Genomic DNA, 24,046 nt, shown 5'->3' on the forward strand with positions numbered 1-24,046 from the left:
GGAAGTCAAGGGACCAGCAGAACCATATTCTTCTGTTAGCTGGTGGACAGAATCCGTAGTTCCCCAGCACCCTTAGTATCTCATAACCTCAGTACCCTAGCCCCCCCCAGTCCTCCTGCATCCCCAGTCCTCCTGCATCCTCAGTCCTCCTGCATCCCCGGTCCTCCTGCATCCTCGGTCCTCCTGCATCCTCGGTCCTCCTGCATCCTCAGTCCTCCTGCATCCTCGGTCCTCCTGCATCCTCGGTCCTCCTGCATCCCCGGTCCTCCTGCATCCTCGGTCCTCCTGCATCCTCGGTCCTCCTGCATCCCCAGTCCTCCTGCATCCTCAGTCCTCCTGCATCCTCGGTCCTCCTGCATCCTCGGTCCTCCTGCATCCTCAGTCCTCCTGCATCCCCAGTCCTCCTGCATCCCCGGTCCTCCTGCATCCCCAGTCCTCCTGCATCCCCAGTCCTCCTGCATCCTCGGTCCTCCTGTATCCTTGGTCCTCCTACATCCTCGGTCCTCCTGCATTCCCAGTCCTCCTGCATCCCCAGTCCTCCTGCATCCCCGGTCCTCCTGCATCCCCGGTCCTCCTGCATCCTCGATCCTCCTGCATCCTTGGTCCTCCTGCATCCTCGGTCCTCCTGCATCCTCGGTCCTCCTGCATCCTCAGTCCTCCTGCATCCCCAGTCCTCCTGCATCCCCGGTCCTCCTGCATCCCCAGTCCTCCTGCATCCTCGGTCCTCCTGTATCCTTGGTCCTCCTACATCCTCAGTCCTCCTGCATTCCCAGTCCTCCTGCATCCCCAGTCCTCCTGCATCCCCGGTCCTCCTGCATCCTCGGTCCTCCTGCATCCTCGGTCCTCCTGCATCCTCGGTCCTCCTGTATCCCCGGTCCTCCTGCATCGTCAGTGCTCCTACATCCTCAATCCTCCTGCATCCTCAATTCTCCTGCATCCCCAGTCCTCCTGCATCCTCAGTATTCCTGCATCCTCAGTACCCTAGCAACCTCAGTACCCTAGCATCCTCAGTGCTCCTGCTTCCTCAATGCTCCAATACACTTAGTCTTCCTGTACTCCCAGTGTTCCCACACCCACGGTGTGCCTTGGCTGGCAGCCGCATCCCCCAGCCCCCTCCATGCTTACATTTTCACTGAGACTCAGCATCTGTTCTCCAATCTCTTCAGCCTATAAAGACAGGAATCAGATGAACCAGGCCACCCCAGGGTGACCCCCACCACCACACACACCAGGTGACTGTTTTCAGAGCTCATATTCACAGGTACCATATGATAACAGGTATACAACTTAAGCCATGACAGAAGGTTACAACATTTGGTACCCACTGTCTAGACAAAGAAAAGGAATGAAAGGTAGACTAGTCAAGGGAGGGAGAATGCAGCCAGCACCTGATGTATTGTTATATATACTATATATTACTATATATACTATATATAATATACATATATAATACTATATTATTGTTATATAGTTAATATATATACTATATATATATTACTGACAGCCAAAACTAGGGTCTTACACATGCTAGGCAAGGGCTCTATCACTGAGTTACATCTCCAGCCCCTATTGTGTATTTATAGTGCCTGTACCTCAGTAGGAGCCAGGTAGCATTCTAATGATGTGTGTGCTGGCATTCAGTACTAGCAACCACGTCAATACTATTATGTCCAGTTTCCTGGTGGGAAAGCTGAGGCCTAGAAACTTGAAGGAAGTGGTAAAGCCAGGGTTTGAATGTGGTCATGAGGAGGCTTCTGTACTCCTTACTTGTCCGACAGCAGTGTCAGGGGTGAAGCATTTACTCTGGGCCATGGTCAGAGGCTACAGTCCATCATGGCGGGAAAGGCACATGGCAGGAGCATGCAGCTGCTTCTCCCATCTCTGGGGACCAGGAAGCAGAGAGACATGAATGTCAACCCTCACTTCACTTTCTTCTTTCCTCCCTTTCCTTCACTCTGAGGTCCTAAGCCGTAGAATGATATAATCTTCCCTCCTCGGTTAAACCTCTTGGGAAACACCCTCAAGGACACATCCAGAAGTGCGTCTCCTAGGTGATTCTAAATCTAGTCAAGGTGACAGTGGAGATGAACCATCACAGCCCTGGCTTATGTATATCACATGTTTGCACAGTCAGGACATAGACACAAGCAGGCTTTGCAGACACCAAGCCTGAGGAAGGCTTAAGGCAGGGATGATTTGTCCAGGCCCCATGACTAAGGGGCAGCCTCCATGGCCCCAGCTCTCTGTGTTTTAAATGTGTGGAGCTGTGTCATGGGGGATGTCTGAAGTGCAGAGTTAGGCTGTGATCGATTTCAGTTCTGTTGAGTCTGTGAGGCACACATAGCTCCAGACACCACTTCATTGATCTGGAAGAGCTCAGGGCTGAAAGTCTGACCCACACTTGGCCTTGCAGGATGCAGGGGCTCAGAAATTCATGACAGCAACAGAAAAGAACTCCAGAGGGTACCACAGACTGAACTATATCCCCAATTCACCTCAGGGCCCTGAGTCTACAGAGTGACTGACCTGGAGATGGACATGCAAGGAGGTAATTAAGTGACATACGGTCCCAAGGGTGGGGGCTGATCCATAGACCTGGCGTCCCCACCATGGAGGGTCATAGAAGCAGCGTATGCATGCAACCATGATCCACCAACTGAGTTCACGCAGCCTTTGGTCCAAGGACACAGGCAGCCTTTTCTAGTACAGAAATAACTCAAAGTCCACCTGTGAAAGTATGACATGATCATGCAGTGGGAAGTTATTTGATAATTTTTTATTGCTGTGATGAAACACCATGAGCGAGGCTTATAAAAGAAAACTTTTAATTGGGCTAATGGTTTAGTAGAGTTAGCGTCCACCGAGCAAAGGCATGGTGGTAAAACAGCTGAGAGCTCACATCTTAGTCTTTAAGTAGGAGGCAGAGGGCGAACTGGGAATGAATCTTTTGTAAACCCGCAAGTGATTTCACCTCCCAGTATTCCCAGGGATACACCTCCTCCAACAAAGCCACACCTCCTAATCCTTCCCAAAGGGTCCAAGAGGCATTCAAAGATGAGCCTATGAGGGTCATTCACATTCAAACCACTGTAGGGGACACACCTAATGATTACACAATAGGGATTCTACCTCTCGGGCTCCGCAGCTTCCCACCCTCCACCTACCTGCACATGGCACAACATGAGGAACAGATCAGTCTCTCAGGAAATGCTCCAAGCATGGACCAAATGAGGCCACAGTTTCTGTTAATTTGCTCAGAGATTTTTCTCATGAAGAGGCCCCATTTTCAATTTCCAAGGGACAGGTAATGCTTAGAACTTACTAGAATGAGAGATCAAGCCAGGGACCCTGAAAGTTGACTAACCATAGCGGCTGGAAAAGCAGAGCTCTTCCCTCTCTAATCTCCCAGGGTGCAGTTGCCGCCCACCCCACAGCCTTCAGAGCCCTTTCTTCCAGACTGCAAGCATGTGACCCTAGGGAAGGGAGAACCTGTGAATCTGTTCAAAGAGGCTGAAGACAGGAAGCTGCTTTCTGACTTCCTGGCACAGGATTCAGAGTCTAGCCAAGGGCCACGGTGGTCTCCAACAAACTGAGCTCCTGCTGCTGCTAATGAGCAGCCATAGGGCTGCTGAGTCCCTACACAGCCCAACATACAGAGGGTTCCTCAGGCTAGCAGGGTGCTCACACCAGCAGCATGTCTCTCAGAGGCCCTGAGTAAGACATGCAAGCTTGCTCACTCACTCTGGGTCCCCTTGAGCTGTCATGGGGGCTACTGTTGGAGGGAGCCACTTGTTTGTTTCTGGCTGCTCAGCCCCAAAGTAACCACACAGAAACTGTTCTAATTAAACCACTGCTTGACCCATTAGCTCTAGCTTCTTATTAGCTAACTCTTATATCATAATTTAACCCATTTCTATTAATCTATGTATTGCCACATGACTGTGGCTTACCAGCAAGGTTCCAGCATGTCTGTTCCCGCTGGCAGCTACATGGCCTTTAACTCTGCCTTCTTTCTCCGAGCATTCAGTTTAGTTTTCCCCGACTAGCTCTACTCTTTTGCCTTATCACAGGCCAAGACAGTTCCTTTATTAACCAATGATATTCACAGCATACAGAGGGGAATCCCACATCACCTCTCCTTTTCTATCTAACCCCACATCACCCAAACAGACTGACAAGTGGGCTTTATCATTTCCATTTCATGGAATCAAGCATAGCAGACAGAAAGTGGTTAATTAGTCCTGGGTCACACAAGAGACGCAGGGCAGGATGTGAAGTCCAGGCCATCTTGGCTCCCAGGCATCATGGGACTGGAGAGCTGGGTTTTCTTACTGTGAACTCAGTCCCGAGGGCTGACAGCTTCTGGCCCCAGAAATATCAGTCTCTCCCACTGTATTAGTGATGAAATACCTGACGTGAAGCACTTGAGGAAGGATGGGTTTATTTGGGCTCATGGTTTGTGGATATAGTCCATCCTGCTGGGGAAGGTAGGACAGGAGCTGTCCTAGCCATGGCACAGAAGCCTGAGGCGGCTGCTGTCCCACCATATCCACAGTCGGGAAGCAGACAGACGAGAGCTGAAGTTCTTTTTATTTAGTCCAAGACTCCAGCCCACTGTTGATGCCACCAACAGCTAAATGAGTCTTCTTGCCTTATGTTAAGTCAATCTAGAGACTTCCCCACAGACATGCGCACACATTTGTCTCCTAGATGGGTCTAAGCCCAATAAAATGGGCAGTGAAGCCTAACCGTCGCACCCCCATCCTGACTGTAGGCAGAGGCTATCCTTGGAGCCTCACTCCAGCCTCAGGTCCCAGACCCCAGGCCCACACTCCTGTGCTTGCTCTGCTCTGGAGGAGATGACAACTGATCTGAAGCTCAATGGACAAGAAGGTGGACAGGCACTGAAATGTCAGAAAACAGAGAGGAATGGGCACAGGTGCCTGTGGATGTCCGCATTGCTCAAGTTCCAGGATGTTCTTCAGCTGCTGAAGGTTCCCCTCCTCTAGCTGCCTGGAGCACCCTTCAGTCCCCTCCCCCATACAGCTTAGCTCCAGGTGGACATTCTCATAAAAACATTTCTTATTGGAGAGGGTCTTAGGCTATAGCAAGAGCCCCAAACCTAAACAAGCCAAAGCCCCAATAACTGCTCCATAGAGCAATCATAGAAAGCAGGAAACATACAGCTCAAATACCTGGAAATTAGCAAGCAAAAGCGTGATCCTAGTGGTCAGGGTCTGGATAATCTGTTCTGCACTGGAAGGGAGGAAGTGGTGTGCTAGAGGGTGGGATATGTGTGTGTGTGTGTGTGTGTGTGTGTGTATGTACGTGCGCGTGTGCGCGCGTGTCTATGTATCTCTGTGTGTGTCTGTGTGTTCCTTTGGGAGGAACAAGGAGCTTCTTGCTCTTTGTCTCACCCCAAGAGGTACATGGCAATATCCCGAGGCCTTTTAGATGGTCACAGCTAGAGTTAGAATTCAGGGACAATGTCAGACATCCTACCATGCACCAATGCCCCCACTGCAGTTACTCAGCCCAAGATGTCCTTGGTACCAAAGTGGAGGTCCCTGTTGTAGGGAAGGGTCTAGATTTACCATCTAAGCCATGCTAACAGACATCACCCTGGCAGCTGTTCTCTATCAAGCGCCTCCTGGTGCTGACAGAAGAGTCAGACCCTGGAGATGTCAGCAAGGAAAAGGCTGCAGAGGGAAATTATGACGAACTCTGTGCATTGAATTTGGCTGAATTCTTCAAGGTGAAAGGGGAGGAGCCATAAAGTTTCCCATATTTTGTAATGGAAATACACATACCGATAAGGTGAGAGAAATATTTTCATGGTCACAAACTCTAGGCCTGTTTTATGTCATGGATGTTACATCTTGAACTTGAAAGACAATTTCAAACTACAATAGCTTGGCGTGCAGTGCAAACCCAGCCACTTCTCACCTGTACCGTTAATTGGTGCTGGAAAAAGCATTAAATCGCGTCTTCCAGAGAGACACTTGGAAGCAGCTTGCAGTACCACTGAAGCCCTTCTGGGCTCTTTGCCTGGAAAATCTGGAGTCGGCTTAGCCACTTTACTTTTCTACTTAAAAAGAGCAATTTCTCACGCCTGGGGTGTAGGAATCATGTCATTAAGGACACTGCCTGCTGTGTCTGGAATGGACTGTCCACAGGAGCCACCACCGCTGCCGCCTCTCCCCATAGGGGGAAGACCGAGGACAATGAATATTCAAGCTTCTACTCTGAAAGCACGCTGTGTGATCTGGCTGTTACCCTCTCGGGGGGTCTGCTTGTACAAGGGTTAAAATACAGTTCCTCCAGTGGCTAGAAATTTGCAATGCTTGACTTGGAAATACATTAAGAGAGCGTGTGGATCATTGCTCTCCCGTTTGAGACTTATTACACTCAGGACATCCACATTCCAGAGGGTCATGTGGAAGGGGCTTCAGTGACGTCATTAGGTTCAGTCCTCTTCCATCCATAGAGGCATCTTTGGGGTTGGCCAACTTGTGGCCAGGTGGCCGTTGACCTCCCTCAGATACCCAGTGAGAATGGGCCAGGCAAACAGGAGGTGCCTAATGAATTTCACTGGAACAGCAGTTCTGGTGGGGGAGCTCTGAGCAAGGTTTGATATGCCTGATACTATGCAATTTTCCCCCAGCATGAGGGTCAGGACTGTAAATAAAAGATAAATGGGATGACTATCCTGGAAGATGGATTTGAATACTGGGCATGCTCTGCCTCTCTCTCTCTCTCTCTCTCTCTCTCTCTCTCTCTCTCTCTCTCTCTGTGTGTGTGTGTGTGTGTGTGTGTGTGTGTGTGTAGGGAGGGAGGTGATTGATAGACCCAGGTTCTCTCTCAGCCCACTTGGTGGCCTCAGGAAAGTTGGTTATGCCTCTAGGCCCCTATCTCCCCATTTTCACAGTTTTTGTACAGCCTCTAGCAGATCAAAGGCCCCTGACAAGCGTATGTCCAGGTAGCGGGGCCCAATCAAGGTCAGCATCCTAGAGGGTCAACATTCCAATCTCTGTCGGTTCTTCCTCACAGCCTTCCAAACGTTTCTGGGCAAAGCAGATGTCTCCCGAGAGCTGGAGGAGGTACTGGCCGAGAGCCGTGTGCAGAGGAACGTCCGCCTGGTGTCCGTGCTGGAGCTGCTGAGGGCACCTTTTGTCCGCTGGCAGGTCATCACTGTCGTTATCACCATGGCCAGCTACCAGCTGTGTGGACTCAATGCAGTGAGTGTACTTCCCCACCCCACCCCAACACATGTGCGTACACACGTGTACACACACACACACACACACACACACACACACACACACACACCTATCAACAGAGAAACCAAGGGAGTCCAGAATGTGGGTAGCTCCAAATGTGAGACCCGCGTGTCTGACTTCAAGACCCAGCTCTATAAGCCTCTCCTGAGGCTTACGTCTGTGGAACTTGCTGGTCCTCACTTCCCATCTCTGTAGAATGGGACAGACTGGAGCAGACTTACCAAACAGCCAGCACAGTTGTCCCTTGCACTGTCACCTGCTGTCCTACTGTGTGCCCCAGGAAATAAAGTATCATGGCTCTCAATAAACAGACACAGGAAGACAAAGGGGCAGAGGACCAAAATGATTTAAACAGAAGCAGTCTTGGCGGTGCTGGCTTCATCTTACTGGAGCCAGAGCGGAGGCCTCCCTGGAGGCTCCAGGCCTCTAGCTCTCTTCAGTGTTCCAGAAGATAAAATTCCCAAATCCAAGAAGGAAGGAAACTCAGTGTGGCTGCTTCTAGGGAACTGAGGGAGATGCCTCACCTTGGGATATGGCCCGTTCTCCATCCACTAAGGGATGCAGACAGGCTTCCAGGCACACAGCACTGAGAGCATTTGAGAGAGAGAGAGAGAGAGAGAGAGAGAGAGAGAGAGAGAGAGAGAGAGAAGCTGTGGGGAGGATCCCCAAAGAGCCCAGATGATGGAGCACAGGAGCTCAGCCTTATACCTACTCAGTGGGAGTCTGGCACCCCTGCTATTGTGCGGAGTGGTCCTCAGGTGGGAGAGGGAGTGGCAGGTGGTCCTCGGGTGGGAGAGGGAGTGGCAGGTGGTCCTCGGGTGGGAGAGGGAGTGGCAGGTGGTCCTCGGGTGGGAGAGGGAGTGGAAGGTGGTCCTCGGGTGGGAGAGGGAGTGACAGGTGGTCCTCAGGTGGGAGAGGGAGTGGCGGCAAGGCTCCTGACCAACAAAGGAGAAACGACTGCCTAGGAAGAGAGCCGCCACAAGTTCTGCGTGATTTCAGCATCTCCATCTCCAGATTCTATTTTTGGAAACTCTGCTGTACAATGAGATCACTCAGCTCCTTAGTCATTCCTGCCTTTGCTTTGGTCTGGTTAAGTGAGAAGAACAATATGGAGCAGGGAGTGCAGAGTTCAGCCTATGCCCAGGTGGCCACTGCACATCCTGCCGTTTTCCTCCCTTGGACAAGTTCAAGGTCGGGTATATCAGACCCTCCTTGTTCCGAGGGGGAGAGGAAGGATGCTCTGTTTCCTAAGGCTCATACTTGGAGTCTTAAGGACATGCAGAGTTCTTGCTTAACGAGACTGTTAGATGGAGAACCATGACGTGGCTGGGCAGACCCTTCTCCTCCACCAGGACCTAATTTCCTATCTGCATATCCTGTGATGGATGAATCCTGCCAGGGTGGCTTCAAGCCCCACTGCACAGAGGCTGCAGAATGTTTAGTGTCAGCCTTGGTCCTTGTCCAGCTGTAGACCCAGAGGTCAAGCTGCCCTGGCTGAAAACCACTCTATTAAACAGACCTTATGGATTGCTCTGGCCATGGATGCCAGCGTCCCTGTCGGCTTCCGTGTTCTCTAGAATGTGCGGACACTGCGTTAGCAACCTTTAGCTACCCCTAAATTCCTTTGCCCTGTTGGGCAGACCGGCCATCTGTCCCCTTTCAGTTACCAATCAGACAGGCTTGAGTCAAGACTCGGAGTTTTCAGTGGAAGTGACTAAAAGTTCCCACAAAGGGGAGCTGGTCTGGTGGGGTCCAAGGATCTGGAAACTCTGGAGGCCGAGGTAGAAGGGTTGGGAATTTACTGTCAATCTGCAGAGTACCCTGAGCAGCCATTCACATCATAACTTGGTATCTGCCTCTACGATCGGCTATTTTTAAAATAAGAGCAAGAGGAGCTCAAGGGCCTTGATGCTTTTGTTCCTCCTCTCCCTTGACTTTCCCCTCCCCTCCTCCTCTCAATAGGAAGGAATTCTCTACGAAGGAGCTAAGAGATAGGGAGATGGCCCCATGGGTAAAGTGCTTACTGTGTGCATGAGGACCTGGTGTCCATCTCCAGGGCCTACATTAAAAAGGCCAACATGATGGCGCATGTCTGTAATCCCAGCCCTGGGAGACAGAGAAGTGGATCCTGGGACTCATTGACCAGTCACCTAGCAATCAGGAAGCCCAAGCTACAGAGAGACCCTGCCTCGAAGATCATGATGGAAATACCTGGAATGATGCCTGAGGTTGACCTCAGATCTACACTACACACACACACACACACACACACACACACACACACACACCACAACTGTGGCAGACTATCTAATATCTGAGTTGATTCAGGACACTCACCAAAGGCGTTTTATAGGTCAGGGCTTCAACCTGGTAACAATTCCTTCTTGTGTTTGTTCTGTGCATGGCCATTTTCCAACACTGCCTGCTTTAGCTGGTTTAGTACCAAGGAACCCTTAGTCTATGTACATCCTGGCCTGAGGCCTAACCTGGTGTTACATGGCAAAGCTGTTGATAGAACAAGAATAGAGGCAGGGAAAAGCACCCATGTTTTTAACTGGTTAGGGACCTGAGCAGGACACACAGAGAAGAAGCAAGTAAGGTTCTGCCCAGCAGGGGTGAAGCCTAGGCAAGTACCTGGAAGATGTTTAGTAAATGAGCAAATTTTTCATGCTAGGTCTCATAATAGAGCCATAGATCATGATCTGCGGAAAGAACACATTCCTGGAAAAGCATAATATAGATTGACTACGTCCTTCCAGTGCATCCATTTCCTGTCACTGTTGGACAAAATGAATCACGGCGCTAACCAGAGGCTTCAAACCACTTGTCACCAGACAGCTCCGGAGGTCAGAGGTCCTCAAATCAAATCAGGCCACCCTCCTCCCGGACGCACCAGGAGACGATCCACTCCTCCGTTTTCTCAGCCTTCACAGAGCTGCCCCCTTTGCTTGGCTTGTGGCCTCCTCCCTCCACCTTCAGAGCCAGCAGCAATGGAGTATGTTTGACTCTTTCTCCCTCCTCTCCCACCCCTACATCTCTGAGCAGCTCTGGCTCCCTATTTCTGCTCTGTAAGGAGCGATGGCATCTGCAGCTCTCTCAGGCAACCCAAGAAATCTGCCGCCTCAAGGGCCTGGTCATGTTTAGAGTTAGCTTTGCCATGTAAAGTGAGATTCCCAGAGCATGGTGCGGATTACCATGTCCAGCAAGCATGTCCATTGTCTTGCTCTGGGTGCGGTATTTTGAATGTGAACTGTCTGTCCTCCACAAGGTCATGTGTTAGCATACTTGGTCCCCAGGGGGTGGCTGTTCGGGGATACTATGGACAGCTTAGAAGATGGAAATGGTGTGAAGAAGTATGTCCTTGTGGGACAGGTCTCGGGTCACCGCCCAGGTTCCCATTTGCTACTTTTTGGTCTGCGAAACTGTGAGGAGTCTCACCTCCATGAATCCCAGCCCGATAGACAAACAAAGAGCCAAAACAAATAAAAAACAACCTGCCTAAGTTACTTCTAGTCAGCTGCTTGATCACCACCGGAAAGGTCACTCATACCCTGGGCAAAGAGGAGGCAGCCATCGGCATATGTTGGCAAAGTTCAGTCAGCATCTCTTAGCCCATGGCCACTGTGCTTACAGCCTCGAGAGTGGGTTCCCAGCGGGTCCCTCTCCACTCCAGTGTCATTGTGGGGTGTGGCACTTGTGTTCTCCTCAGCCCTCTCTCAGCCATGATGGGCTACAATGATTGCCTAGCATACTGCCTCATCAAAACACTCACCGGGAGCTAAGAGGGAGGCATCTGAACATTGACATGAAGACTCAGAAAGACTTCAGCCCTGCCCCTGTTGGGAGTCCTCAGAGATGCATCACCAAGAAGAATGGCCTCACAGATGCCCCCTAGGCAGACCGACTACAGAGGTGTCTGCGTATCTCCTCGAGGAGACAGAACCATCTGGAAGGTGCTGTTTGTTATATGAAGGCCTTTGCTGGATGCTTCAGCATGTTAGAACCAGGGCAGGAGGGAACTTGGGTCAACCTGCAAAAGGGGAGGTGGGTGCAGCTGCTCATGCTGGCTTTGTGAGATGGGGGCAGCCCTGGCTCCATGGCTCTGTGACTCTGAGTGTTCTAAGTACTTCCTCCCTCATGTCACAAGGGCCTGAAACTGTCAAATCCTATCACCTTCAGTTCACACAGAGGTCAAAGCGAAGGCAGTTACTTCCCCTTCCTTGGAATGATGTGTAGGGGCAGCGTGCTTCATGGATCCGGCAGAATAGGGCAGTTTAGACCTGCAGACTTCACAGGCTCCAGGCTGGGGTCAGGGCAGGGGTGAAGGGCAGCTCCTGTCTAGCGATGTCTAAATACCTTCAAAGATCGCTTAGCCCTCTCCATGGCCACATTACAGTGAACACAGAATACCATACACGGTGACTCTTACCACTGACTTCCAACCTGCTGAGAATGTCCACGACCGTGCTACTGCACAGAGAAAGGAAACTAGAAAAGAGAGGGGTCGTGAAAGCTAGAGGAGCAGGTGAGAGATTCTGAGTTGAGATGACGCAGAGCTGAAGAAAGTTTCTACAGGAAAATACATACCAAGTGTGGGTTCAATCCCTGGAATCCACATGGTGGAAAGAGACTCCTACAACTTTTCTTCTGACCTCCCCTCCCCCCGACACACACGCACTGGTCCATGTAAAGAAATGTAAGTCGAATAAGAAGCCTCCTGCCAGCCTAATCAATATGTCTGCTGCTACCCCCCTAACTGCAAGGCAGTCTAGGAAGTAATGTCTCGGGTGGGCAGACATCACTCCCAGAAGCACGGAAGTCTTTTAGTGAAGAAGAGGGGAAGCCACATGGCCACATGGCACAGCTCAGCTGTGAGTCTGGACTCAATGGCACTGTGTAGAGAGATCTTCACACCTTATTCTAACTTAGGGACGAGGCTGAGGTCTCTGGATGACATGTCTTTTCTTTTCTGTATTACAGATCTGGTTTTATACCAGTAGCATCTTTGGGGAAGCTGGGATCTCTCAGGACAAGATCCCATACATCACACTGAGCACTGGCGGAACTGAGACCCTCGCTGCCATCTTCTCTGTAAGTCACTGAGGGCTCCTGGGAATGCCTCAGGGGCTCAATGACACACAGACACCCAGGAAAACTATCAGGGTTTGTCTCATGAGGGTGGGCCGTCACAGGACTCTGTCTAGATTGGCGAGCAGTTCAGACTCCATGAGTCTTCACCCAGATAGGCTCTTTCTCAATATATCTCCTTTCCTTGTGTCTCCAAGGAAAACACCAAATCCTAACTCTGGCTGTGTGATGCTGGGCAGTGTGCTCAGCTTCTCTGAGCCATAGCTGCTTCTCTCTGGAGGAAGTGCTCACATTTGTGTTCTCATAGGAGTGTGGTCGGTGCTTCATTTTGTAGGCACACAGTGCCCCTAGGGGGCTTCAGAAATGAAAGTGGGATGCACCAACATCTCTGACGTGGCAGAGTGTGGGTTCTGACCTCAAAGGAGATGCTCAGGTCTTCAGTCTCCCCTACTGATCTCCGTGACAAGGGTGATGTCAGCACAAACAGGCTGCTTCCCCATCCCACTGCCCACTTTCCGGTAGACTCAGTTTTTCTCTTTGCCTTCCCAGAGCATTCTAACAAGCTACTTCTTAAGAAGGATCCGATCTGCTTTTTGTTAAAGGGGAAAACGTCTCAGTGCTCTACCACCTGTGGACGTCACCAAAACCATCTCTAGCTGTAGGCTGCTCCAATCTCACTACTAATTCTGACTTTGATCAACAGAACTCAGTCAGCCTGGGGCGGAAATGGCAGAGGAAGCAGGGCTTGGAGTTTGGGTTCTTTTTAGGGGAGAGAGGGTTGTTATCAGAAACCAACACCAACTTAAGGAGGTACATTTGTAAAAACCCAGGAAAACTTAAAAGAATGAAGAGATGCCCTTCATTAAAAGAATGAAGGCTGTTTGGATGGCCTGGGAAAATGCCCGCTCGCCTTTACACTGTGTGCAGCTTCCTCTGTTCCTAGGAGGCAGTGGCCCTGTCTGCATCCCACTGGGTGCTGCTTTGCTAACAGTGGCTGGCACAGACTGACCCTCCTACTATTGGTTTGACAGCTTTAATGGGGTGCAACATGGAACCAGTATATATGAGAATTTGCTTTGGTGATGAAGGCTGTATCAACCCTCCAAAGCCTGTGTTCCATTTCCTTTCTTAGCCTCTACCTGCGGGGTGGGGATTTTGGCATCTCTACTCAGAACACAGATGGTCTGAGTTCCCATGCCAGCTCTGCTTCTCCTGAGACAGGTGACTCTCTAAGCAAGTTGTGTGACATCCCTGTGGTTCAGCTTCTCCATTTCTATAAGGACACGATCCTGCCTCACCGACATGGGCTGGGGAGTAAACAGATGACGTTAAGTGACTGACAGGGCTGGAGGATGGTGCATGCTCAGCCTCCATTCTATGTGGGCAGGTTAAGTCACACCCTGTCAGCTTAAGTGAGGCTGTGATACATGTCCTTGTGTCCTGGCAGAGAAGAGCATAGCAGGGACACCGTCCGTCTGTGTGTGTGTGTGTATGTGTGTGTGTGTGTGTGTGTGTGTGTGTGTGTGTGTGTGTTCGTGTTTAAGCTTCAGAACTAGACAACTCTACATCCCATCGGGAACATCTACTTACCAGCGGGCTGTGCTTAGGGAAACTACCATACACCTCTGAATGGATTTGCACACTTATAAAATCAACTTTTAACCCTTGCCATCTGTGGCAGGCAAAATTAATGGGTCCCAAAGATCCGCAGGCCGTGAGATGGTGTCAGAGGGAATATCACAGGTGGAAGTGAGGAGTTGAGTTGTGGCAGTTCCCTGGGCTTATCTGGGCAGGCAATGGACCTTTGAAGTGACAAAAGGTCAGAGGTCAGGATGTGAGGCATAAGGGGCACCGCTGTTGCCTGGAGTGGGGGTGCAGAACCCCGGGAAGCTTCTGGGAACTGGAAAAGCCAGTCTTTTCCTCCCCAGGGTCTCCACTGTGGGTTTTGTCCACTGAGACCTGCTCTGGACCCCTGGATATCCAAACCATAATCTGTTGCCTTTGAGTTGGTGTAAGCTGCATGTTAAAATAACAACACGCTACTTTAACCCTGCAAGAAAGGGTTGTCATGGAAACAGAAATCAAAGCCTATGGCAACTCCTTCTCCTCCCCCAAACTCAACATTCAGCAAGCCCTCTGCTCTTCCCAAAGTGTGTGTGACCTGCTTTTCAGGGCCACTCAGACAACTTCATCTGACCCTTCAGGGTAATTTCCTATCAATAGAAGGGCACCTGGCTTATTTTTTCCACTCCCTTTACTGAGATTTTTGACAGTCTACTAAAATGGCTCTGAGGTATAATAACACCGAGCCGGAAAGACACTCTTGTTCTTTTGATCTATGGTTAGTTTTGGCAGCGGCCATCACTCAGCAGCTTGGTAGCTGTAAAAATTTGCCATCTTGCAGAACAGCTGGCTTTTCCAGGCTGGTTCTCTGCGCTTCAACTATGTTGTTCAGAAGACTGAGCTTCCAGGGAGTGTCATCCACCCTCAAGGATCCCCGGCCACTATAGTGTGGGCAGAGGACTGGGGAGCTGGGGCTGCGTGGATCCAGAGTCATGGGGAGCAGCTCGGCCTCTGGTAAGAGGCAGGTGTAGAAGGAGGTGGGGGGAACGGACCCGCACGTTCAGGCGCCAAATGAAGAGGCGAGGTCGATTGGTAATTAAAGATCAGCCAGACTAGCTTAATACAAAAGATACAGCTTTAATAAACAGAAGGAAAACTTACACCAGAATCCCAACGATCTGTCTGGAACGCAGAAGCCAAGCGAGAGAGGGCAGGGAAGTGCACCTGCCAGGTTTATAGGTAAATTTTTGCCTTAGGGCAACACGCCCCATGGACAGAATGTGATTGGCTGAACTCCTCTCCTATTAGGCAGGGACTCTGCTTTTAAAAGTCGGGCTCACAATCCACAGCAATCTGGTCTTGTTCATGGCAGCACGGTTTGGGACTATGCTGTGTTGAACTAAATAAAAATCTGTAAGGATTTCCAAACTTCCCAGGGGTCCTGTCATTTTCACGTCACGGTCTGTGTTCTCTGTGGTCATGGTGTGAGATTCTAGATCTAATGTACGCAGAGTGTAAAGGCGAGGGTAACAGGGTGCGGGAAGGGATTATTTGGTCTCAGTGGTCTCCCGGCCCTGTTACTGGTTACAACCTGGGTAACTTTGAGGCCAGTTGTCCAGTTTTACTGACCCCCACTTTCTTCTTAGGGAGTAGTGGTGTTAACTGGTCATCTTAACAGGTGTTGCTGGGTACCACACTAGTCTCAATGGAGACTCAGTAGCCTGTCACTTGGGACATGACTCCTTCTCAGGTGCCAAAATCTCCAGTCCCTCCCAATGTGACCTCATCTGAAGACAGGTTATTGTAGGTATTGCTAGTTAAGCTAGGACTGGGTTATACTGGAGTGGATTGAGCCCACAAATTCATTATGTCTTTACAAAAAGAAGATATTTTGGACACAGACACATACAGGGAGACCACCACATAAATATTGGAGTCTCAATGCTAAAAAACAAGGACATAGAATGCAGGAGAAGGCCATGACAGATCTCAGAAGGCAGGGGTGTGGCTGGGGGCAGACCCTCAGAAGGCAGGGGTGGAGCTGGGGCAGACCCTAAGAAGATAGGGGTGGGGCTCAGGAAGACCCTCATATGGCAGGGGTGAGGCTGGTGAATACCCTCAGAAGGCAGGGGTGTGGCTGGGGGCAGACCCTCAGAAGGCAGGGGTGGAGCTGGGACAGATCCTCAGAAGGTAGGGGTGGGGCTCAGGAAGACCCTCTCCTACACCCTTACTGGGAGTAAGGCTCTGTCAAGACCTTGATCTTGCAATTGTGGTTGAGACAGACGAGGAACAGCCCTGCTGTCTGAGCCCTTCTGTCTGTAACACACTATTATTGTTGTCCTGGAAACTGTTGCAACCACTGTTGCTTGTTTGAGACAGAGACCTAGATCACAGGACAAAGTGTAGAAAAACTCAGCAGAGAAGACGCCCCATCAGGTAAAACAGAACCAGCCTTCTGCCTTGGCCCCGCCCCACTTCCTGAGCAGCTGCTTAGCCCCCCGCCTCTGAGCTGGGCAGTTCTGAGAGTTAGAACTGGACAAGGTGCTTAGCTCCTGCAGATCTGACTATTTCAGCATCCACCTTGCCCTGTGAGAGTTCATCCCCGCATGAAGGCAAGATTTTGGTCTTAGAAGCCACTCTGCACTCTGCCCGTCCTGGACTGAGTCTTCCCAATTCTGACTCCCAGACTTCTGACTCTTGCCTGACTGACATGCTTGAGGAATGTTGCACCTAGTGCCCCAGAAGCTGCCTGGAAATACCATGGGGTTAATATCCCGGTTGGGGCCAAAATGCTTTTACATTTTGTTTGAAATGTCTCGAGCCTGTTTTAGCTTATTCCTCTTAGAGATCACGCCTCACCCCACCCCATCCAACCCCCTCCCCGGGAGTCACATCAGTGAAGGGCCCATGCCTTGTCCCTCACATTCCTGCTGTAGACACATAAATAGGTCTCTCACTCGTCTGTCATTTAAACAGAAATCTCCAAGCAAACTTCCATCTGCCTGGACTTCCCTGTGGGAGCTCAGCCGGCACTGTCTTGTTCCCTGTTCCCAGACTTCCAGAGTCAAGGCTTTGTAGACCAGACAGTCGGGCATGGCTGGGTGGGGACAGAAATACACAAACAGTCAGGATCAAAGTGGCATTTGACAAATATGGGAATGCGGCGCGCTTCCTGACCAGCAGGAATGAACGGCCACGAAATGAGATTCCTTCCACGAAATGAGATTTCTTCCCTATCATGTCTTTATTTGGAGCACTCGGTTGAGGAAAATTGGGGGAAGGGAAGAGAGAGTGCAGGGACTAGAGAAAGCTTAGAGAGAGAAAGATGAGAGAGCGCAGGGACAAGAGAAAGATTAGCCAGAGAGGAAGCAGAGCCCAGAGGCAGCTGCTTTTCTAGGGTGAAAGGCTCGAATGCCGATTGGTTGATGCCATTCTGCTAGGGTCCAAGGCCACAGGACAGGTCAGGGAACCACATCTCTGAAATGCAAAACAAGGCTCCAAGCACACTGGCCTGGACGGCAGCATCAAAGGATTTGTATACCTCCAGGCTGTAGGACTGCGGGCACTATCTCGCCAAGGCGACATCCTGGCGGCTCCCTACATGGGAAGAATTCTTTCTCTGGGGAGATGTAAACAATATCTACCCCATCCTTATAAGGCCCCAACAACAAACAACTACACCAAAATTCATCCTGGGGAACCAGTGAGTTTGGGGGCTTGCGTGTAGATCAGGGGTGAAAGGTTACTGGCAGGGGGTGGGGAGCTTGAAGGACCAGATTGTGGAACAGGCTACTGGAGCATTGGCCCTCACCCGCACCATGTATGCGTCCACCAGGAACTCTTATCACAATGTGTACAAAAAATCATCTTGAATTGCAGTATGCATCTAAAAATCAAAGAAAAGCAATTTAATACACCAGAAAGGGCATATAGCAGAAATTTTTACAGAACGGGGAAAAGAAGAAATTTCTTAGATTAGATGCACCGCTAATAAGTTGGATTTCATGAGAATTGAAAACTGTGACTATTGAAAAGATGTGGCTGAGCAAATGAAAAGGTGACCCACAGACTGGAAGGCCATATAAACATCTGACAGGGAGCTTGCGCCTGAATATGTAAAGAACCCTGAGAATTCATGAAAAACTGTACTCGGAAAGTATTTGAACAGATCTTTACCAAGGAAGATTCTCAAAGGTCAAAAAGCACTGAAAAAAGTTCTCAGGGAAGTTACAATGCACTTTAAGATCCTGTCATTCGCCTCAAGGACAGACAAAATTTAAATCCTGACAGTTTCAAGGGTTGCCAAGGAAATGGAACAACGGGAACTCTCACACTGCTGGTAGAAGTTTAAAGTCATTGCCCCTTCAGAGAATGTTTTTGACAGCTACCCATCCACTCACTATCCACTTGCAAGTACTTACCCAAGAGAAATAAAACGCATGTCTACATAGAGACTCATATACTGGTGTTCATAACAGCTTTGTGTATGAGAGACCAAATCCAGAAGCAACCGTGTCCATCGACAGGTGTATGGAGAAACCGGTTGTGGTCTATCCACCCAGTGGGCTGTTGTTCAACCGTGAAAAAGAACTATTCATGCGTATCACAAACAGGACAGGTCTCAAAAAATTTACAAAGATCTGTGTGAAATTCTAAAACTGGTGACTCTAAACCCGGTGCTAGAAAGTGGATCAGGGGCTGCCTGGGGCTGAGAGAAGGGACACAGGGAGACCTTTGGTGGCAGTGGGCATTTTCTATATTGCAGGTATGGTAATAGGCAATAGGTAATGTAAATTTGTCGAGATTCTATTAGGCTGCAGAATTAAATGAGGACATGTCATTGAACAAAACTGTAACTCAACAGAGTTGATTTTTAAAATCCTAGGCAGAAACATGTTGCCCCTGCTGTCTGCTCAGAAGTCCCAGCACACTGTGGGAGAGACAGTGACTGCAGAGGGGACCTTACAGCTCAGGGTCCCCAGAGGGTCTTCTCAGAGCGCCAGAAGCCTGGTAGTTGGTTCCTAGCTGACATCAGTAACCTTGGAGAGCAGCTGTTCATCTTGAGTTAGTGTCTTCCCTGGCAGCTTTAGTCTGGAGTAGGAACCTCCAGCCACTCCAATTCCCTCAGACAGGCTGAGCTTCTGTCGGGCTTGGAGGGGGGATCACCCTGGTGACCTGGCTTGGCAGGACTGGTGGTGGGAGGTCTGTTCCCTCTCTCCAGTCTCTCTGAAAGCTCCTCAGGGCCTTCCTACACCTTCCCATGCAAGGACATGTCCTTCCCATGTCCCAGCTTCCTACACCTTCCCATGTCCCAGCTTCAGGCTGGCCCGACTTCCTGCTTCTGCTATGAACTGGGGAAAAGCATGTCTCCTCCCCAAAGAAGGCCCTGAGCATTGATGTCATAGGGTGATATATCGCTCCTCAGCTAGCTTGCATTTGAGGGCACACTTTCAAATGTTGACACTGTGGTTGGCTCACTTGAGGAAGCTTCCCTCACGCTCTAGCCCAGGGCCCTGCACTTTGTGATGTTGGAAAACATGAATATCAATAAACAGCACACGTTCATCTGCATGCATTGTAACCTATTGTCACATCTGAGTGCAACACATCTTAATCCTGGGTTCACAGCCTAAGGAGGTCCAGCCCACTGAGACTCAGTGTGACACGCTGGTGTCTGTGACACGCTGACCTCAGCACAGCTGTTACACTTGTCAGAATCAGTATAGCAATGGAATACGTAGATCTCACTGTGACCTGGTCCCCTATGTGATTCCAAAGCTTGTTCCTGGCAACCTCTACTGGTTTCAGTGTCACCAGGGACTCTAGCTCAGCTCCTCTGAGATACTGAGGAGACAAAGTCCCCTTTCCTCCAGCTCTGGGCTTTTATTAGCCTTGAACCTCTCAGGACTAGTCACAGGAGTGGCTTCCGTACATTAGAATGTAGCGACATTTCAGATGGTTATAGAACTTTGCTAGGCTGGGTGCTGGAAATGACCCACAATAGGACACAGGAAATGCCAGGGAGCCGAAGAAATAAACCACTTGGTAAAGAGATTTCTGTGCAGGTCCGACCCAAGTTCATTCCTCAGAACCCAGATAAAAAGGAGCTAGGTTCAAGCTTAGAATCCCAGTGCTGGGAGGCCAGGGCATCGATCTCTGGGGATTCATGGGTAGCCAGCCTAAAATAACCAGTGAGCCCCCAGCAGAGCAGGGAGCCTGTCTCACACATACACAAAAAAAAGGTGGGCAACACCTAAGGAATGACCCAGGGTGGTTTGCTGGCCTCAAAAGGCAAGCCTGCACACACACACACACACACACACACACACACGCACGCACGCACGCACATGTGCACACACACAGACCTGGGGCTCAACAGGCAGAATTGCTGTTTATACAGTAACTCTATTTTCTAGTCTTATCTTTATTGATTTTATTGAAAATTATATGCTGAGGATTTTCAAACCTACCCAAAACTAATGGAAAATATGTTATTCCCAGATATTTACTACCCAGGTGCTCTGGCATTTTCTTCACAGCTTAGGCCATAGGTGGTCTTACAGACAAAGTCCTGGTGAGAAGGAAGCATACAAGTTTTCAGGAGCGAGCTGAAGTGGAGGCGCACGCACCCACTTCTGTGTCCTTTCTGCTAGCTCACTCTATGGCCTGGGGTGCATCGGGACTGTTCTGGGCCTCTGACTTGCCCTTGTCACTGGGACCCAGCTCCCTATTCCTGATGCTCAGGACCATGACCCTATTAATGCCTCCTCTTTGATGGGGGTTCAGCTTTTGAAGGCCTTGGAACTCTCTCTTTCCCCTTCCTCCCAACTCCGTCTGTCTCCCTCCCTCTGCCTTTCCCTCTCCTTATGTATGTATGTATGTATGTATTTATTTATTTATTTATTTATTTATTCATTCATTCATTCATTCCCTCTCCTTATGGCTTCTCTCCACCCTCTTTCCCCACAAAGTTCTGCTCTTTCTTCTTCCATGACCGTCCCTGACCACACACCCTCCACATCTCCCACAGAGTGAGTTCACCTCCTCTCCGTCTTCACTGCCCTCCCAAGCACACTGCATGTCTACCTTGCTCACTCCATCAGCAGAAAGGGCCCCACGGCAGCCAGGGGTGCTTCTGGATTCTGGAGAAACGGAGTGATGTGAGGGTTTCTGGGGAGGGCCAGAAGGAAGGAGGACAGTGCTCTGTGTGTTCAGTGATCAGACATGAAGATGGGGCAGTGCATTGTGGCAAACTGGGGGCTCTGCCTGTTTCAACTTTGGGAAACTTAATACTTTCAGAACCAGAAAAGATTCTGCAGGCATCCTTGCTTCAGCCCTTATCAGCTGTGTGCCTTGGACAAGTCCCAAAGTCTCGTGACTCGTTTTTTTTTGTTTGTTTGTTTGTTAGTTTTATCACCTGTGTAAGGAGACAAACAAGGCCCATTTCATGGGAGTATTTGTGGGGGTTAAATGATTAGTACTTGAAATGTGCTCAGTGAAGTGCCTAGAACGGGGATCTCAGAAATGAGATCTCCTAGACTAATTTCATGGCTGCACAAAAGGAAGTCCCGAAAGGGCTCCATGTTCAAGGCCACAGGGCCACTTAGAGGCAGGAGTGAGAGCAGCCACCCAGGCCTTTCTCAGAGCAACAGTCATGCTGCAGTTTTCGCTGTGTTGGGCAGGCCCTGCTGCTCCAGCATACTTTTCCTCTCCCCTCACAGCTACCCTGCAGAGATCTACCATGCACACTTCCCAGGTGGGGAGACTCAGGCTCAGAGAAGTGCAGTCACTTAGTCATCCGTCTTTCATGCAAGGAAGGCTGAGAGGCAGACTTGAGCCCAGGTCAGCCCATCTTCAAGCCCCTTCACCTCTGGACAGCTGTGTTGCCCTATTCTCTTGGGTCAGGTTCCCAGGAGGTGAAGAGTGGAAGGCCTGGGTCTGCAGGAAAAAACCCTTCCAACCAGTCAGGGTGTTCTCACTGGCCTCCCGTCCACGACTGTGCGCTAAAGGACTCTCCTGTCCTGGCAATGTCATGCACGGGTGACTTGGTCAAGCGATATGCCTATACTGCAGCCCCTATTCATCTGGGGAGAAGGCCCACCTCCCAGACAGTTTCCAGTCACCTGATTCCTGGGAATCAGGACACAGACTCCCTGCTGCGAAACTCCACAGCAAAGATCCCAAGGTTTCTGGGCCTTGTCTCTCTTCTTATCACCTGAAGCTGCCAGGCAGGAGGCCACATGCTCTGTCTTCATGATCCCCCACATTGTCACCACTTCGCTCACCCAAAGCAGATAGTTTTGATTGATTGATTGATTGATTGGTTTTTATTGTGGCACTTTTTCATGTTACTTGTTCCTGTTGATTCCCACCCTCTCTGAACCCCCTTTTGCTTCCTTGCCAGAGTACTTCTGCTACCCCCTTTCTCTCTCACGCCCACTTAAAATCCCCTTTCTCCGAGGACTCTAAGCTTGTCTACCATAGATACCGGCTTACCCCATGCTCCTCGCACAGTAGCCAGGAAATGGGACATTTCTAACCGATGAATGGAGAAAGAAAATGTGGAACGTGTACACAATGGAGTATTGTTCAGACATAAAGAAAATGGAAATCATGACATTTGCAGGAAAGTCGTTGGAACTTTAGATATGTATTTCAAACAAAATAAGTCAGATTCAGAAAACAAATACTACAGACTTTTCTCACATGGTGGGGTGTGTGTGTGTGTGTGTGTGTGTGTGTGTCGGGGGTAGGGAACAGGGAATACTAGAAAAAAAGATCATGAGAGAGGGAGAGGAGGTGACGCCCTCAATTGGAATCTGTCCACCTTTAAGCCTTTGCCCGAGCTGGCCCGTGACTAGCTCAACCGTGGTGAGTCTTGACAACACCTTGGGTCCAGTTCCCGACCTTCTCACTTTCTGCTGCGTGACCTCTTCCAGGTTATTTCATCTCTCTGACCCTTGCTGTTCTTTCCTTATGAACAGTGAGAGTGGGGAAGGGAAGTCACCCAATGTAAACAGCAGGCAGTACCTTATTTAACCCATTCAGCCTCTTAGATGCCTTGGAGTGGGGTGGGTGAGCTAATGGTATTTCTGGTCCTGTCACAGACTTTAGGACCTGAAGTCACAAGTGAAAGTCCACACAGCTGCAAAGTGGTAGAGCCAGGATATCAGTCCAAGTCTGTCTGACTCTGGCAGGGGCCTCTGGTCATTATATAATAGGGTCATTGTCTTTACCCACCTTGGTGACAGACAGAAGTGCCAGAGGGAGAAGGCCAAGGACATTTCCAAAGCTGCACCAGTATAAGGTGGTCCTCCTGGATCACACCCTCTGTGTGAAACCAGCCTTTCAAGGTCTTTCAAGGCCTTTCATGGTTTTCCACAGCCTTCCATAGCCTTCCATAGCCTTCCATAGCCTTCCTCAACCTTCCATGGCCTTCCACCGCCATGGTTCCTTGTTATTGGGCTCAACATGAAATAACTGTGTCCCCTACTTCTTTCTCTCTCACACACCAGGGCCTGGTCATCGAGCGCCTAGGACGGAGACCTCTCCTCATTGGCGGCTTTGGGTTGATGGCCCTCTTCTTTGGGATCCTCACTGTGGCCCTCACCCTGCAGGTGAGACTTTGTGCCTGTCACTCTTTGGAGGGAATCATCAGGGATTGGGGTCTGGCTTCATCACTTTGGAGCCTTTGGCTTGTGGGCTCATTCTCTCAATAGATCCCAATACCTCCTGTAAGGTGTCTCTCCCAAGGAGCTTCCTTTTCAGTACATGGGTGCACTGATGGATCCTGGAACCTGGAGACAAGAAACCCAACTTCTGGCCCTGTCAATCCCGCAGATGAGCTGTGCTATAGTGAGCAGGAAGTCTCCCTTCCCTGAGTCTCAATGTACCTATCTTTGGAGTGAGGGGAATTATGCTAGATGCCCCTAAGGTATCCCTCCAGTAATCACCTCCCACCAGGGGAGCTGGGCACTGCCTGCCAGGTGACTTCTCAGTGACCTCCCTGTCACCTGACTTCCTTGACCTAGAATCCAGGCTTTTCCATTTACCACTCTGCTGGCTCCTCTTGGGCCTTAGCTCTACAAGGGTAAGTTGTCCTCTTAGCCTGGGAT

The 24,046-nt window shown here is 50.1% G+C and overlaps 1 protein-coding gene across 5 annotated transcripts in view; it reads left to right on the top strand.

Moving 5' to 3' along the window:
- The window catches only part of Slc2a9 (solute carrier family 2 member 9), a 153,019-nt gene that overhangs the window by 85,858 nt on the left and 43,115 nt on the right, over positions 1-24,046 (top strand). For all 5 annotated transcript variants that reach the window (XM_087909066.1, XM_087909067.1, XM_087909065.1 and 2 more), the window contains 3 exons: positions 7,051-7,238; positions 12,261-12,371; positions 23,447-23,548. In XM_087909066.1, coding sequence (XP_087765192.1) covers positions 7,051-7,238; positions 12,261-12,371; positions 23,447-23,548 — 401 coding nt within the window. The remainder of the gene's footprint in view (positions 1-7,050; positions 7,239-12,260; positions 12,372-23,446; positions 23,549-24,046) is intronic.

Source organism: Myodes glareolus, chromosome 8 (assembly GCF_982192425.1).
Source record: "Myodes glareolus chromosome 8, mMyoGla1.1, whole genome shotgun sequence".
In the NCBI taxonomy this organism is placed as follows: Eukaryota; Metazoa; Chordata; class Mammalia; order Rodentia; family Cricetidae; genus Myodes; species Myodes glareolus.